The sequence below is a fragment of the Olea europaea genome, chromosome 3 (genome assembly GCF_002742605.1).
Source record: "Olea europaea var. sylvestris chromosome 3, O_europaea_v1, whole genome shotgun sequence".
NCBI lineage: Eukaryota > Viridiplantae > Streptophyta > Magnoliopsida > Lamiales > Oleaceae > Olea > Olea europaea.
Window position 1 is genome coordinate 16,980,770 of NC_036239.1, and position 18,188 is coordinate 16,998,957.

The window sequence follows — 18,188 nt, forward strand, 5'->3', positions numbered from 1 at the left end:
AATATTCGATGCAATTATGACTTTGATTTTACTATGAATACCTTCATATGGATTAATATTATTTGGGTTTAATTAAATCTTGATATATTTATTATAATTTGTACTCGTTAATTCTTTTTTTGTATTGAACAAAATTTCAAATTATAGCTATTGAATACATAATATAGATCTAGTTTACAACACCATAAGATCTATGAATATTCTCAAAGAATATTTTGTTATTATTATTAAAATAGTACAACATTATAATTAATATTTTTGAAGAATATTACTTGTTCTTGTAGAGCATGAACTATATATATATTTTTTAAAATTTCAAAAGAAAATTATTTGCCCGGGAATAGCATAAATTATAATTTTCAATATTCCAAAAGAACATTGAACTATTTTTCATGAATAAGATGAATTACAATTTTTAATATTTCAAATAAAGATACTGATTAATTGTTGTCGAAGAAGCAATAGTAAAATATAAAGTACTCCCGAAAGAGTATAGCTCTGAAAATATTAATATTTGTCTAGAAAACATACTTATAAAGAATTAATGTTTTTAAACAATTATGGCCCCGTTTGGTAATTATTCAAAATACATTTTTCTTTCTCTTTTCTTCAACCACACATTCTTTATTAAAATAATATTACACGTAAATAAAAAACTTTTCCTTATTTTTCAATCACACATTTCACATCAATTTACTATTTTAAAATGCATTTTTATATAAAAATGCCTATCAAACACCCTCTATATATTAGTACTCATGAAGTAGCACAACATTGTTAATATTTTAAAATGAATATTATTTTTCTTGAAGTAGCACACTATTATTGATAGATATTTTAATTAGATTTTACTTGTTTCCGAAGAGCATAGTTAAATATGATCTAACGTAAATTATGTTTTTACTTTTAAAAGTAAATTCTTATACAATTTATTATTTCAAATAACAATATTTTATTGCTCTTGAAAAGCATAACACTGCGATTCTAATATTTCAAAGGAATATTGATATTACTCTTAAAGAAGCGATAATAATATACAACGTACTCTTGAAAGAGCACATATTTTAAAGAATATATTATGTGTAATTTATGAATTTGTACTTATCCTTGAAGGAAAACATACGATTTATGTTATGTGAACATTAATCATTATATGATTATATAATTTTTAATCATATTCTTCGAAATTAAATAATTGAATTATATCTTATATTAAACCAAAAGTTTAAATTGATTTTATTATTTGGCATGACTAGTTGTACCATCACTGAATCAATAATGATGCGAAATTAAAATTTTATAATGGATATTCAATGAAGAACCAGAAGATCCTTCAATCGAATGAATTCCTATATATCATTTGTTCTCTTTATCGACAATTAATCATTAGACATCACTGGCTAAAATATGGATTGAATTCCCTATATTTTTTGAAAATCAATTAACGTGATATATGGGGCCCTATCACTCACAACTATTGGATACAAATGCTAGATGATTGTATGGTGCTCGAACATGGAGTTTGCGAAATTATTGCTCAAATTATGAGCATAATTTTTAGATTATTTAATCAAGACCATGTTATTAATGCTATTGGCATAAATCTCAACATTTTAATAAGTTTTAGTTGAGATGTTGATAAATAATTTAACACTATCGTTTGTTAAATGCCTCCAATTAATTTAATTGAGAACAAAGTATTTCTCATTTTTATTTAGGAAATTCTATTACGCATCAAGTCAAAATCATATTTCTCACTATTATAATTAGTTTATGGTCAGATCCTAATTTTTCTATTAAATTATTTTGATAATGCGGTATATGTAAAATTGATCCACCACAATGTATTGAGATAGAAAATAAAGAATTCTAAGAGTAAATGTGTAGTTTAATCCCTTATCCTAAATGTATAATATTTTATAATGCTAGAAAAAATGATCGTCAATTTGATTGGATAATTTTCTTAGCATTGGGGAGAAAATTAAGAAGCTGAAATAATATACAAATGCATCATTATCTAAATCCTCGCAAAAGATTACTCGAACCAGAAGTTCGAAAAATAATTTATTTAGATACATTTACTTATCAAAGAGATAAACAATATCTCACGCACTAGTTTTAAATGCTCTAACATGAATTGATGTCTTGAGAGGACAATTTAATAGCATTATATTTGATATATCTATGACACGTTTGAAGCGTGACAGTGTTCGATTCTAACACAAAAAATATTCAAATGAAATGGAACAATTAGTAAAGATGGTTTCATTAAGAAGACATATACTCTTAATGAGTATTTAGATATAACACATTATAAAATTTCAGAAGAGGTTCAAGTACCTGATATATTGAAATTTGAGATATCTAAATAAATTATAGAAAAGAAATAGAATCGAACAAGAAAAATAAAAGTTGTCGACAACATTTTTACACATGATGTACTGCATCATATTATGAATAATGACTAATTGAATTAAATGCGTCGAAATATATCGATCGTAGTAATGTTTGACCAAATAAAAGGGACGCAATCCTAAATTGAATTTACTAGAGAAATATGAAGTTTTTGGTGCTGTAGACTGAAAATCTAGATGTATATACTTATACGAACAGGAAATGAGAAAAATGAAGTCGTAACGTGTAAATCACAACTCTCAACATAGTGAATTTCGCAAAGATTGTCGTTGATAAAGACACAAGTCTATATCATGACGATACATGAAATTTGAAACACGTGATAGTCTATTCATCTGTCATGATTATTTATGTTATCTATGAAAGATTTAATATGTCCAAAGTATAATTCAAATGATACATGCCCGAATATGTTCTCAATTAAATTGCAATGATCATCATATGGATTTAAACAATTCAAACACTTGTGGTTAATCATCTTACTGAATATTTGTTGAACGAAAGCTATAAAAATGATGATGTCCGTCAATGTATTTTTATAAAGAAAATAAATATTGGATTTGCAATTGTACAATTTATGTTAATGATTTAATTTAATTAGAATACCTTAAGAGTTCAAGAAAAATGTTGATTATTTTAAATATGAATTTGAGATAAAGAATTTGAGAAAAATCAAATTTTGTCTCGGATTGCAGATTGAACATTTCGCAGAAGAAATATTTGCTCATCAAGCTACATATACAGAAAAAGTTTTAAAATGTTTTTGTATGGATAATACACATCCATTGGCATCACTTATGGTTGTTCGACCACTTGATATGAAAAATGATCCATTTAGTCCACCTGAAGATAGAGAAAATATTCTGGGTCCTAAGGTACCATATTTTAGAGCAGTTGGAGTATTAACTTATCTTACAAATTGCACTTGACCCGACATTTTTTTCTGTAAATCTCCTTACAAGATATAGCTCTATACCAACTCAAAGAAATTGGAATAACGTTAAATACATTTTTCGTTACCTAAAGGGTACAACTGATTTGGGATATTTTATTCTCAAAAGTCGGGATCTGTTTTAGTGGGATATGCAAATACAAGTTATTTTTCTGACCCACATAAAAGCTAAATCACAAACATGATATGTATTTACACGTGGAGGAACGACTATATCATAAATATCTATGAAGCAATCCCTGACAGCTACATCCTCAAATCATTTTAAAATTATTGTAATTCATGAAGCAGGCCGAGAATCTGTATGGTTGATTAACATGACCTATCATATCCAAGTATCATGCGAGTAAACTTTCACAAAAGATAGTCCAACAATTTTATATGAAGACAATGTAGCTTATATTATACAACTCAGAGGAGACATATCAAAGGTGATAGGAAAAAACATATTTCTCCAAAATTCTTTCATATACATGAGTTTCAACAAAATTGCGACATCGATATTCAATAAATTCATTCAAGTGACAATGTAGCCGATTTAGTCTCAAAAGCGCTGCCGACATTTACATTCCAAAAATTAGTTCACAAGATTGAAATGTGTTGACTCAAAGATTTTTCAGTGATCAACATCACAGGGAATAGCTGTACTCATTTCCTTCGCTTAGGTTTTATTCCACGGAGTTTTCCTAACAAGGTTTTAATAAGACAACATTTATTTTGGATATATTCCAAAATAACTGTATCATTTTTCCTTCGTTTTATTTTTTTTTTCTCATTGAATTTTTATCAAACAAGATTTTAATGAGACATATATTTTATAACATGTCATTCAAGGAGGAGTGTTTTAAAATGTAAATTTATTATGGTTTACATGTGCATGACAATTGTACTTCTGCAGTTTCAGAAATTATTATTATTGTATTCCTGATTCTGCCCTATAAATACAAGGCTTTGATTTTTAATAAAACACACACAAATCTATTGACATTTCTTTATTTTCTTCTCTTTTCTTTCTTTTTCATAACAAACAAGTTAATATATCCTACACTTGAATTTCAACGAAGAAAGTAAACTTTTATGGAAAAAAAATGTATATAAACAATTTAAATAATAATTAAATAAAAATGAGTAGTAAATAAGATGATGGTAATTGTGAATCAATCGAAATATGTGAACCAAAAATTAGATTGAACATTTAAAAACAATTTACAAACATAAGCCAAATATTATTTTGCTTAATACTCATTATCATACTTTGAAAGATATAAAGAAACCTGTATCAGATTAAGCCCCCGTTTGAGCCCCATTTTAGATAATGAGAATGGGAAGAATAGTATTTTGTTGAAAAAATGAGTGGTTGAAAAAGAAGAAAAAATTTTCGATTTACGTGTAATATTATTTTATAAAAAATTGTGTGGTTAAAAATAAAAGAAAGAAAAATAAAATGTACTAAAATGTAATTTAATAGGCATCAAACAGGGGCTAAATTTTAGCTCCTCTTTGACTTTCTTTATTTTAAATTTTTTTTTCTCATACTCATTATCAACCACATATCCATACAATAAAATATTCTATACGTAAATTCAAAACTTTTCTCAACTTTTATCACGCATTAAAATAATAATAATAAATAAATAAATAAATAACTATTCAAAACATCAATTTTCCCCAATCTCTCTTTATAATGGCAATCCAACAAGGGCTCGAGAAAACATTCATTAAAGTAAATAGTCCAAACAGAGCTAGAATACAATGATTTTTGTAACAAACAAATTTTCATCCTCTCAAATTAATCAATAAGCTGAACAAATATAAACCTGAAATTTGTTCTGATAATAAAAATAGGAACTCATAAATTTCAAATTGAAACTTTGACCATCTGATAAGAGGAATAATCTTCTAATCTATGACAAACGTCCACAAGAATACTTCAAAAAGAATGCTTCAAATTTTCTGGTTCAATCATATTGTTACATAAGCTACAACCTAGAATTGAAAATTTTGGCCTTCACCACTCGATGTCGCTCTTCTTGCCCAAACTGCATCAGCTATAGCTGAAAGGAGGAGCGAAAAACATTCAAAACTTTTTCATGCTACCCAAAAACGTAAAGCAAAATAACTTAATCAGATGATAGCAGATTAAAGCAAACCGGAAGATGATTGCCCCCGCTTGGCCAACATTAAAATTATAGTTCATTTTTTCTTTCTTATTATTAACCACACATTCTCCAATAAAATAATATTATACATAAACTAAAAAAATTTTCTTCTTTCTCTAACCACACATTCTTCAAGAAAACACTATTCCAAAAATTAAAATAGTAAATAATAGGTGCCAAAAGGGGGGCAAAATGTTCTAAATTGTACATCTATTATCCCAGTAACAGCGTTGCAGTGAATCCCGAGTGATACATCCAAATACTCCAGAACACCAAACAGCACATGCTCATTGAAAAAGTGTGTGTACATTTTTAACCAATAAACACCAGCAAATGTATAACCTAGTTTTTGAGAAAACAAAAATGTGTAGCTATGTTGTATTAGTAAGAATGAACTTCTTTTTGACTTCTTATCTCCTAATATGTAGTGTATTAATGACATTTTATCTGAAATATTTTCAGCGTTGCTATGATAAAGATAATATTCTTCGTTCCATTATCTCTGCATAATTTGCTCTATCCAAAGCCATCTAATAAAATGTACCAGTAACCTAGAAAAGGAGTTAAAGAGATTCAAAACATACTAATAATATGTTCTAGCAACCTAAAAAGAAAAAGAAGGGAAGTGTATTGTAAGTGTCCAATATCCATTTCAAAGGTTTGGAACGTCAAAGTTACAACTAAAATTACGCAAACCAATATTCTCTTTAGGGCGCATGAGCAGCAGTATGCATATGTTCTCGGAATTCAAAAATAAGAAGAATACAACCTATTCTAGGAAAGTCATCTGGAACACAATACAATCTAGCATATAACAGTAGACTTGGTACTCAAAACTCCAAAAAAATGGTGTTATTGAGGATAATTCAAAATTTACACATTGTTACACAAACTTATACTCATCTATACATGCAAGATGACTAGAGTTACAATTGACCCTTGTGTCATCACAGTTATTTCTACACTGCATTGATAAATTAGATGTCATCAGTTAAAATATACAAGCAAGTCATGTAAATAAAACATACAGTTAAACCTCGATAAAGTAATACCCTCGGGACCGGAAAAAAATATTCATTTAGCGAGGTTATTTATTTATCGATAAATGAATAAATTATTCATTTATCGATAAATAAATATTTATTATTTTAGAGAGAGCTTTTCAATATAAAATATGTACATTGTATGTGGTAAGAAAAATCAAAAGACACTAATCAAATTATCTCTAAAAACTAAGTTCACATACATAGCAAATGAAAATGTTTAGTCTTTACCTATAAAAGCTAGATGTTTGGAAGACATATTACAAGCACATATAATATTTTGTTTCCCCTTCAATGTCTTCTCATCATTTGAAAGGAATAAAAAAATCAACTTTAACCGATAAAATGAGGAGTGCAATATGTGAGCATAAGAAAGAGAATCCAACTATTAGCCAAAAAGATATGCAAGCATGGGTGCAACAAAAGTTTGATTTGACTATTAGTCAATCAACAATATCGAACACTCTCAAAAGGGCATCGAAATATTTGTCAAATGAGATGAAAAATAGCGATGTTAAAAGGCACAAATCGGCAAAATACCCTGATTTAGAGAAAGTTTTGTATGAGTGGTTTCTTCAAAGGCGAGATAAAGTGAACATGTCTAAAGAAATTATCCAAGGAAAAACAAAAGAGCTTTTGCAAAAAATATATGGTGAAACTAATCCAGAATTCAGCTTTTTTAGTGGATGGTTAGAATGTTTCAAGACAAGATATGGAATCAAATCTTACCGACGTTTTGGTGAAAGTGGTTTAGTTATCATGGAGAACATTGAAAATACTTTACCTGGAATTCGATCAAAACTAGACCAGTATCAGTTGAAGGATATTTACAATATGGATGAAACTAGATTATTTTGCCGACTGAAAGTTGATCATTCACTTGCTACCAAGTAGCTCGAAGGACGCAAAAAAGATAAGCAAAGAATTACTGTTGTTGTTTGTTGCAATGGTGATGGATCTGACAAAGTACCACTTTAAGTTATTGGTAAGTATGCAAATCCTAGATACTTTAAAAATGTGAACATGAACAATCTTAATTGCAAGTATCGATCCAACAAGAAAGCTTGGATGACTGGCTTGCTTTTTCAAGATTTTGTTGGTTGGTTTGATAAGAGAATGAATGGCAAGAAGGTTCTCTTAATAGTAGACAAATGCCCAACTCATCCAAAGGTAGTTGAAGGCTTGAGAAATATAGAGTTATTTTTCTTACCTTCTAACACAACGTCTAAGATTCAACCATGTGGAGCTGGGATTATTCGAGCATTCAAAGCTCATTATCATCGTCGTTTTTATTCTAGCATTTTACAAGGCCTTGAGGTTGAAGCACCAAATCCTGATTTTGCTAACATGGTTTGGAATTTTGATGTGAAGACAACAACAATTGCAAATTGTTTTCGGCATTGCAAGATTCGGTCAGAAGAAAACAATGTTCTCGAACCAGAAGTTGGTGAATTAGATGAAGGTATCCAAGGATTAAATGATGTCATCTCTAATTTACACTATAGAAATGTGATGGATGTTGAACATCTTTTGAACTATTTTAGCAAGAATGATGCAGTTATAGAATCACCTACAGACGAAGAAATTATTCAATCGGTAATGAACAATAATGATGATGAGAATGATCCTGAATCAAATGATAGTAGCGTTGTCCCAAATGTGTCGTCAAAAGAGGCATTTCAAGCAATAGTCACCTTAAGCAACTACTTACTACAATACGAGCAAAATATTCCGGAAGTTGTGTATGCTCTACAAAAAGTTAAGGATGAGGTTCATTTTGGTTTAGGTGGGAAGAAAAAACAATCAACTATAGATACATACTTTCAAAATGAATGATTATTGTACGGGTATTATTGATTGATTGAAAGATTTTGGTATATATATATATATATTTTTTTTTTCTCAATGAAATCCAATAATTATTACTTTATATTTTTATTGGGCCCTTAAGGATTCAATTTTTTTTTAATTACGTAATGCATTTAGCGAGGTTATTACTTTAGTCCATTGGTCCAAGTCGGGATCGAAAGAAATTATTATATAATCGAGGTTATTACTTTATCGAACATTACTTTATCGAGATTTAACTGTAGATTGATGGCATATACAAAAAGTGTAACAAGAAGTGTAGTTCACCTCAAGGTTCCCTGTATAACTACACATATAAAGTACAGCACAAACCTTTGAAATTGGGATCAGAACCACAGACATAGATAGGAGTCCCACCTTAATAAGATTGATGTACAAATAGGAAGCACGCTCAATCACGAAGACCAAGCTCAAGCTCAAGCTGATCGTCCTCTTCAAACAACTTCAGTAAACGAGCATACTGCTCTTCACGCTTCTTCTTTTGCCAAAACTTGAAAAGGAAATACGATAAAAGTACAGCTGCGACAAGCACCAGACATATAATAGCTACGATGGATACCGTGTTGCCCCCAGAATGAGAAGGAGAATGGGACTCAGTTTTGGTCCCATTTTTGGAACTCAATGAATCATCTGAATAGCCTGAATGGAAAGAACATGTCTAAGCAGATGAATTTCACAAAAGCTTGCTGACATAGTTAAACAGACAGAACAAATGTCATTTTATGCTTCGAATTAAGATGAAGTATTTATTTGAAGAAAAGCCTAACTGCCCAACAACCTAAAAAGCCGAGATAGAGATTGAACATTTGAATGTTCAGTGTGATCAAAGCACAAGATAGAATTTGCTGTATGATGAAAACTTCAACTAACTAAACCAATTTATTAGACAGATTTTTGGGCTGTATTAATATAGCCTTTACAATAGTTATTGAGTTCTTCGAAGCACTAGCAACTTATCCACACCATATATGAAGCGAGAATTAAGGGAGATAAACCTTTAAGCTCCAGATGGTGTACAACCCAACTCAAATCATATAGCCCAGTATAAAAAGGGAAAACCAGAGAAGAAATTCCCATTCCCTGGTTTGGATCTTGTAGATATGTAAAAAGGGAAAAAATTACTGCCAAAAGTGAGTGCTTTATAGATCAACAATCTTAAAATCCACGAAAAAACAGTAGAAAAAATGTTGAAAATTACGAGACTCCAGTGCTCAAGTTTGTTTGTCATGTCTGCTCACCAAAAGTTTCTATATCGAGCTACCATTACGAATTGCCAGGGGTAAATTCATTGACAAAAGTTTCCACTTTTTAGTTTCCACGATTTTGAGAATTGTAGTTAAAAACCTGATAAACAAGGAAAAGAATTACCATGGAAGGCTTCAAATATTTGTTTTCTTCTAATGACAAAATAATAGTCATAGCAGAAGTTAAAGCTAGAAACATTCCATTCTTAAAATTTTACAGCCTGTTTGGGAGTGACTTTTTCCCCAAAAAATTGATTTTTTGGCCGTTATTTCACTATATCAACCATCATATTTGACTTCTTCTCTCACATGTGGACCCACTTTTCTTCTAACGGTCAAAAAATCAATTCTCAAAATCACTCCCAAATAAGCTCTTAGCTCTCCTGTATATGCATATCCTTCTATCATTTTCTCAAGCATCAAATAACAAAATTAGTTTTTTTTATTATTATTATTATTATTTTTTTTTGAAAAAACTCATTTGTTTCCTCCAATTTTCCCAACACCGATTTCTTTTTGTTTGCAGGTAATAATAAATTTCCAATAGAAACCGGAAAAATCAAATTTAAGCTAAATTCCTTCAGCAAAACCCTGAAATTCCAAATAACAAGATAGCCCGATCGATCAAATTGGAACGAACCCAACAAACTAGAACAATTTTAAATGGAAATACAATAATAAACTTAATCAAATTACTAAAAACAAACCAAATACAAGAATTGGAGCACGAAATTATAGTTATACAAGCAAAATGCATATAAATATGGCATAACTTCTCTAAAACATAATTGAATAATAATAATAATAATAACCTAGAGATCCAGGAAATTACCTGAAATAAATTGTAAAAATATTAAAGAAGATAACACCAAGAAACGCAACGATCTCTCAGCTGAGATATCTGTCATTATTCTTCTCTTTTCTTCCGTCGAAAATGTAAAAATTCTCCCTTTCTATTTTCTCTTAAACCTTTTTATTTTTATTTTTATTTTTATTTTTTGGTTCCTCTGGAAATTATCGACACTTTTTTTTCCTCCTTCGTCCTTCAACTTTTTCATGTCGTCCAAACTAACCTACCAAATTCAGAAAATATTAAAATTTAGCTGGATCTTAGTTGACTTACAGAATTGTGCCGTGTTAGTAATCCAACTTTGATTTTTTTTTTTTTTAAATTAGTCGACAAATCACTTTACATTTATATATCACTTCGATAATGTATGACACTTTAACAACAATTAATGATGAGCTCAAGTGGTTGACGAAATATGTGACTTGACACTTGTTTGATATTAAATCATCATATAGTTTGTCGAACAAATTGTACGATAATTGCTTGCGTGCAAATTTAGGGTTCTTAATTTACACGTTTAAGTATTATAGTAGTGAAATTTGTTTGGTTAATGTCAAACAAGTATAAAGTAACTATCTTACAATTTCATTTATGATTTAAAATTTGTCGACACATAGGATGTATCTTAAGTTCGACACGACAATCAAATGGAAAATAACATTAACATGTGAAGTCAAAAATGTCTCTTGTCAATTTATCTATTGAGAACCTGAAATTTTTATTTTATTTTTATAACGGAGGAATCCGCAGCCACTACCCTTCGATTGCACACTACGTAAACTCCCAGGTTAATACAATAGCTTGTAAATCACGCCAACCAGGTAAATCGCACTATGAAAACCTAGTGCGACAGGCTTGATCAACAAAGTGTTAGTAGGGAGAATCGAACTCGTGATTAAAGGCTTCTACGCTCAACTATCCCACCAAGGCGATCACCCCATGAGGGAACCTCAAATTTACTCTAGCAAGAACTTGTCAATGACAACTTCATTTTTCTTTTCCCAATTTTTTATTTTATTTAAAAGAAGAGTATAATATCTTTTAACGCTTTCACGTACAAATGTTTTTGAGGGCTCATAAAAGGTTAAATACACTTACGATACAAATAGAAAGTGAGAGACTCGATTTCTTTATTTCCCAAAATTTGAAAACCACATACGACTAATTTTTTTTTTCAAAAAAAAAATATATATATGGAGAAAATTCACCAATTGATTCCTTCAATGGCAGATACAAGGGGCACGGGCTGAGCGACCGCTCTGCAAGGGCTGATCCAGAATTTTATGTTGGTATGGCTAAAATTTAAGAAAGTGTAATAAATTTATTATAATATAAAAATCATTAAATGATAATTATGATATTATTTATTGAAATTGTTCGAGATCTATCACTCTATCACGTGCCGCTCCGTCATTGTCTGATCACAGTCGAAATTAAAGCATAAAATTTATCTATTGAATCTATATTAATTTTCTCAACAAGTTATGTACAATGAAGAGTGTCATATAATCAATGAGAAAGCCATTCTTCATTTTTCTTACGAAGTGTCATCTTTTCATGTTTTATTATTGAAAAATGCTCACTAGTAATCTCATTAAAATTATCAAATAATAAGTCGGCAAGGCAATACAAATTCAATAGTAGGCGAACAAAACAATAATGGTTCAATAATTTTATTTAGATATAAATTAATGCGAGTATCAATTAGCAAATAAATAGATAAAAATGCATTGATAAAAACAAGTTTGAAACTATTAAAACAAGTAGATTATTTCAGTTACTTATAATTTATTATAACATCGATGCAAAATAATATAAAATGAGGTTTAGTTGAAATGTGGTTGAAGATTTGATTTCATCTAAACTATTGGGAAAATAATCATATGTATGACAAAAAAAATGAAAAATGAAAAATCGTTGATATCAATCATGAAAAATCGTTGGAAGAAAATCCATTTTCGCATAAATTTGAACAAAACCAACTAATGTCACAAATAAGCCTAGAACATTCCTACATCGAGAACGATGACAAAACAACTGTCTATCATTAATGAATAACAACATTAGAAGACGGTAAAAAGTAGTTACAAATTAGATCTACCCGCAGTGGTGGATGTAGCTATTGGCTAGTTAGGGCGGCCGTCGGCCATCGAGAGTGGTTTGTTTTCAGATTTAGTTGCCTGGTGGGTCGCTATTGTAGTTTCAAATTTTGTGTTGGGCCTCTATTTTTTTAAAATCAAGCCCAAATGAGCATTAAAGGTATAATGTGCAACCAGATTCTTCCCTAAAAATTAGTCCACTACCGCCAGGCGCCAGCAGAGGGCAGATCGCAGACGACAGAGGATAGCGACCAACAGGCAGCAAGCTTTCCTTCCCCGAATCAGTCCCATTTCTGGTTTCCTTCTCGTCAAAACCGGTAGCCAGAGCCCAGACAGATCAGAGAAGAGGCAAGAGCAAAACCTTTGTGAGTTCTTTCCCAATTCCTTCTTGGCTTCTCATTATTTACATGTAACTAATGCAGTAAATTTTTAGCTTAGCCCATGACTAAAGCTTTCGATAATAAAAAGTGGATAAACTTGCTTATATTCTGTTAAGAATTAGTGAAATCATCTCTTTGTTAGGTTTCTAATTGTGACCACTGACCAAGTTTGGTTGAAAAATCTTTTGTTAATTATTGAATTTTCATAGTCTATAATCTATATTCTCAGTTGAATGGCAGTGGTTTTGGTCTGCTTTTACAAATCGAATTTGGACTATTTTACAAAATTTCACTATCTGGTATTAAGATGGGCGAAAAATTGGTAATCTTTCATTTGTGTCATCTAATAATTATGTTGATTCTAATACTTCAAGCATTTATTTGTTTTTGACTCGTTTTGAGTATTCAAATTGACATAGATGGCCAACCTACCAGCTATAGATGTAGCAGCTTTGTCTAATTTTTTAGTGTTTGATTTTTCTAATACACTGCTCTCTAACTCTTGGGGATTTTTTTGTTGAATTGTTGATTTTTAATCAATTGTAATTGAAAATTAAATTGGGGTATTTTGCAAATTATGGAACGATTTTTCAATCGAAACGAAAGTCGATACCTAGTTCTCCTAGTCCCGCCGCTATTTCTAGCTGAGCACTTGAGTTGTTAAAAAACACAAAGAAGTCTCGGGCTCAATTCAATGTGAATAATCTTATTTCTGATACAGGAAAACGCCCCCTATCAAGTCATATGATCCTAATATCATAGATGATGTTAGGATGAGATATTTGGAAAAAAGTCCTTGTCAGCCACATGGACATGATTTTCCAAGAAGACGGATAAGAAATGATAATAGGTGTTTTTGAAAAAAATGGTTTTCTGAATTTTATTGGTTGGAGTACAGTATAGAAAATGATGCAGCTTATTGTTTGCATTGCTACTTGTTCAAACCTAATAAATGGGATCAAGGGGGTGGACATATATTCACTAAGACCGGCTTTAGGGATTGGAAGCACAAAAATACATTGAAAGATCATGTCGGGCTCGTTGATAGTGTTCATAATCAAGCTTTTGTAAAGTGTACCAATTTGATGAATCAAAAGCAAAGTATCTCCTATGTTATTTCTAGCCAAAGTAGTAGTCAACAAAAAAATTATAGGACAAAGTTGACTGCGGTGCTAAATTGTACTAGACTCCTCTTGATGCAAGAATTGTCATCTCGTGGTCATGATGAATCGAAAGAGTCTCTTAATAAAGAAAATCTAATTGAGCTACTAAATTGGTATGTAGCTCGTCGTAAGAAAATTAATGAAGTACTATTTAGTAATGCTCCTAGAAATGACCAAATGACTTCACCAAGCATCCATAAGGATTTGGTTCATTGTTGTGCTGTAGAGACGACAAGGTCTATGATCAATGAGATGGGTGATTCTTTGTTTTCAATTTTGGTTAATGAGTCTCGTGATAATTCTATAAAAGAACAAATGACAGTTGTTTTGAGATTTGTTGACAAAAGTGGGCATGTGAAGGAGCGTTTGTTGGGCATTTTCCACATCGCTGATACTTGTGCCCAATCACTCAAGGATGCCATTGACGCAATGTTTCCTACACATGGGTTGAGCATATTTGGCCTGAGAGGTCAAGGTTACGATGAAGTAAGCAATATGTCAGGTGAGTTCAATGGCTTAAAAGCTTTAATTTTAAGAAAGAACCCATGTGCTATGTATGTTCATTGTTTTGCTCACCAGCTTCAGTTGGTAGTTGTTTCTGTGGCACATAGGAATGTTATGCTTAGTGATTTATTTAACATGCTTGTTATTATTGTGAATTTGGTTGGCGCATCATGTAAACGTGTAGATGCTCTTTGAACAGGTTATCATTCTGAAATTCTGGAGAGGCTTAATATTGAGGAACTTTCTGGTCGAACTGGTCAATTTTAAGAAATGAGTTTGACACACCCAGGTGATACTATATGGGGCTCACATCTAAAGACAATGACTCGCTTTATTAGTATGTTTAATGCAATCATAGATGTTCTTTAGAACAAAAATCAATGGTCGTAAGACAGGTGGACACTATGCAAGATTTTCAATTTGTGTTTAGTCTCCATTTTATGTTTGAAATTCTTACAATTACAGACGACCTTTCACAAGCTTTACAAAAAAAAAAAGAATCAGGATATTCAGAATGCTATGATGTTATTGAAGTTGTATAAGTACGCATTGCAGAACACGAGAGACAATAGTTGGGATACTTTGTTGAGTAAGGTAATTGAGTTTTTGTTGATAAACATATTTTAGTACCCAATATGGATGATATTGTAGTATTGAAAGGTCGACCTAGGCATGTAACTCAACAGGTGACTTATTATCATCACTTTTATGTTGATTTGTATAGTTATGCGATAGATTTAATCTTGCAAAAGTTGAATGATCGTTTTTTAGAAACAACTACTAAGATTTTTACTTGCATTTCGTGTTTAAGTCCAAGATATTTATTTGCAGCTTTTGATGTATGTAAATTGGTACGTCTTGCTCAGTTATATCCTTTGGATTTCAATAATGAAGAGCTTTTATTACTTAAACCTCAACTTGACAAGTTTCTTATACTCGTGAGAATGGACGAAGATTTCTTTAACCTCAAAAGCATATCTTGTATAGCTCAGAAGTTGGTTGAAACTGGAAATTCTAGTTATTTTCTATTGATTTATAGGCTGATCACATTGGTTTTGATATTACCTGTGGCAACTGCAAGTGTTGAAAGGGTATTCTATGCTATGAATCTAATCAAGAATGATCTGCGCAACGAAATGGGAGATGAATTGTTGAATGACAGTTTGGTGGGTTTACATGGAGAAAAATCTTTTTATAAAACTTGAGAATGAGACAATATTCCAATGTTTTCAAAATATGAGATCTCGTAGAATTCAGTTATCTAAGTTTACAATTATAGAGTAAGGTTGTATTGTATATTTTTTTAGCATTTTGAATTGTATTGAACTATATTTTCATATGTATATAATTTCTACATTTTAGTGCATTTACATATATATTGAATAATTTTTTATGTTATTTAATCAAATTTTAATAAATAATCGGCCATTGATCAGACTGAGCTTTTATGATCGTTGATTGTCGACGATTAATAGTCAAAGTCAACCTCTGCCCTAGTTGAACGTTGATGCTGGATTCGCCACTATACTCCCGCTTGCAATAAAGCCAATTCCACCTTACGGGGAATCGAACTCTGCATACTGCCGCGCTGAGCCCTATCCATGTGCTCTCCACCCTGACTCTTGGGAGGCACATCCTGTGATTTACCTCCTCCACGATGGCCCAGGGCAGGGTCGGTGGGGGCCCTTAAGGTTGGGGTTCAACCTTTTTTTTTTTTTTTTACTCGAAAATCGAAAGGATAAGAAAGAAAAGAAAAGGATGATTTTGTAATTTCACACTAGAAGATTGACGCAGAATAAGTCACCTTCTAAATTTGAGATTCGAAGTAGCACCAGATCTGTAGCAAAATTCCGAGGGTATTTCTATCTTTTACCTTTCTATGGGCTCGTTTGACTTTTAAAAATTTAAGAGAAATGTTTGAAATTCAAAAGTTTCTTTTAAATTCATTTGACTATTTTTATAAAAGTGCCCTGAGAGTTAAAACAGTTTCTAGAGGAAGTTAGTCCAATGTGATCTCCTTTACATTCATAAAAATTTGTTCATGTCTATATTTATGGTCATCGGTGAGTGAGTGACAATTATGCATAATTGATGAATAAAGAAGACAGATAAATATTAAATGCAATTGGCTGTAATATTTTGAAGTTTTTAACTTAAAACATGGTTTGTAGGAACTAATTCTTGGATTTTTATTTAGCGATGTCATGCAAGATTATCCATTTGGAAGGTTTTTAGAAAGCTTGGAATCATTAGTTTTGAGTGGAAATGCAAATCTTTATGCATGTTTTGTGTTCATTGAATTATTATAGAGGGACACATGCTTCAACCTCGGATTGTTGGTGAGGAACATTACGAAACTGCACAAAAATGAAAATATCCCTTCAGTCTATGATACATATACATAAATGGGAGAAAATTACGGGTTCGATGGTGGAAAGAAATGTTGAAATTTGTTTCGATGAAATGTTCCCACTGTCGTGTTTACTTGTTATTTGTTTGGCTTGGCCATTATTCAAATAGATTGCCATCCTTCTTACTACTTCATTTGCAGAATTAATCGAATAATTGAGCTACATGAATTGAATATGTAGATAAAATATATTTATTTTCACTTGTATTTGTTTGTGACTGCTTTTATTTCTAGCTTCACTCAGTTGCTTATAAATTTAAATTTACTAATAGTAGGAAAATGAGTCTGAGGCCCTTTTGGTCCTGCTGTATTTGCATGTCCTGCCTGTATATGTATCACGTCTCTTTGATATTAGAATAATGCAACTTATACATAATAAAGTTACATAATTATTTACGCATAGACGAGGTGTCAAAAGGAGAACGGGAAAGTTTTTTTTTTTTTTTTTTTAATTTAATTGACGAAATTCTAACCCGATCATATCTCGCTGCATCATATGCATATGAACCATTATATACATGCAACACAACAGTTGATCTTATATGTCAAAAGAACTACCCAAGCACCTTCTCTTTCTTCAACAATCCTGCCCACACAACTTCCTAAGTACACAAACGATTTCTATACTAATTAAGAATTATTTCTTTCAGGTGCTTCTATCTCTAATGCAGCAATTGGATTAGTGTTGACAAAAAAAACTTGCCCCACCCTGCCCCGCCGTGCTACCGACGAGGCCCCGCCTTGAATGGGACCAAAAAAACCCTCCCCGACAGGTTGGCAGGGCAGGGCTACCTCACCGCCCTGTCTCAAGGTGCAGCAGGAAGAGAGAAAAAAATTAAAAATATTTTTATTTTTCAAACTGATGCAACTGTTTCCAGTGTGTGTTCTTTAATCATTAGGAGTACTTAACCCATTATAGTTACAAGGGGATCAGGTGCAAAAGTGATGATGATCTATCTTTTCTATTTTTAAAATTTTGAAAATGTAAATAAATAAATAAAAGAGGCAAGACTTAGACGGGGCGAACCCGACCCACTGCCATCCCTACATTGGATACAATTGTAATGAAATAAAACCAAAATGGGCAGATAGAAAAACAG

General features: G+C 31.3%; 3 protein-coding genes and 1 long non-coding RNA gene across 4 annotated transcripts; 3 read left to right on the forward strand and 1 right to left on the reverse strand.

Moving 5' to 3' along the window:
- Nucleotides 1-5,175: 5,175 nt before the first annotated feature.
- Nucleotides 5,176-7,901, reverse strand: LOC111387614. The gene is made up of 2 exons (XR_002701436.1): nucleotides 7,780-7,901; nucleotides 5,176-5,421 (listed from the first exon to the last, which is right to left on the reverse strand). It is a non-coding gene; the product is annotated as an uncharacterized LOC111387614 (long non-coding RNA).
- A 15-nt stretch (nucleotides 7,902-7,916) lies between these two features.
- LOC111379099 lies at nucleotides 7,917-8,405 on the forward strand. Its single transcript, XM_023002435.1, has one exon. The coding sequence runs from the start codon at nucleotides 7,917-7,919 to the stop codon at nucleotides 8,403-8,405; it is 489 nt and encodes a 162-aa protein (XP_022858203.1).
- A 4,406-nt stretch (nucleotides 8,406-12,811) lies between these two features.
- Nucleotides 12,812-15,605, forward strand: LOC111387621 (zinc finger MYM-type protein 1-like). Its single transcript, XM_023012192.1, has 2 exons — nucleotides 12,812-14,676; nucleotides 14,878-15,605. The coding sequence occupies exons 1-2, from the start codon at nucleotides 14,097-14,099 to the stop codon at nucleotides 14,943-14,945; spliced, it is 648 nt and encodes a 215-aa protein (XP_022867960.1). The 5' UTR covers nucleotides 12,812-14,096; the 3' UTR covers nucleotides 14,946-15,605.
- Nucleotides 14,949-17,833, forward strand: LOC111379109. Its single transcript, XM_023002443.1, has 5 exons — nucleotides 14,949-15,038; nucleotides 15,144-15,272; nucleotides 15,365-15,844; nucleotides 16,850-16,961; nucleotides 17,739-17,833. The coding sequence occupies exons 1-5, from the start codon at nucleotides 14,949-14,951 to the stop codon at nucleotides 17,831-17,833; spliced, it is 906 nt and encodes a 301-aa protein (XP_022858211.1).
- The last annotated feature ends 355 nt before the right edge of the window (nucleotides 17,834-18,188 follow it).

What these genes read in the sequence shown, in the direction of transcription:
- LOC111379099 (XM_023002435.1), top strand. Translation starts at nt 7,917, where the DNA reads ATGGTTTGGAATTTTGATGTGAAGACAACAACAATTGCAAATTGTTTT.
- LOC111387621 (XM_023012192.1), top strand. Translation starts at nt 14,097, where the DNA reads ATGAATCAAAAGCAAAGTATCTCCTATGTTATTTCTAGCCAAAGTAGT. An exon ending in TGAAGTAAGCAATATGTCAG is followed by an intron (nt 14,677 to 14,877) that starts GTGAGTTCAATG and finishes CTCTTTGAACAG; the next exon opens with GTTATCATTCTGAAATTCTG.
- LOC111379109 (XM_023002443.1), top strand. Translation starts at nt 14,949, where the DNA reads ATGAGTTTGACACACCCAGGTGATACTATATGGGGCTCACATCTAAAG. An exon ending in TGTTTAATGCAATCATAGAT is followed by an intron (nt 15,039 to 15,143) that starts GTTCTTTAGAAC and finishes TTACAATTACAG; the next exon opens with ACGACCTTTCACAAGCTTTA. An exon ending in GGGATACTTTGTTGAGTAAG is followed by an intron (nt 15,273 to 15,364) that starts GTAATTGAGTTT and finishes GTAACTCAACAG; the next exon opens with GTGACTTATTATCATCACTT.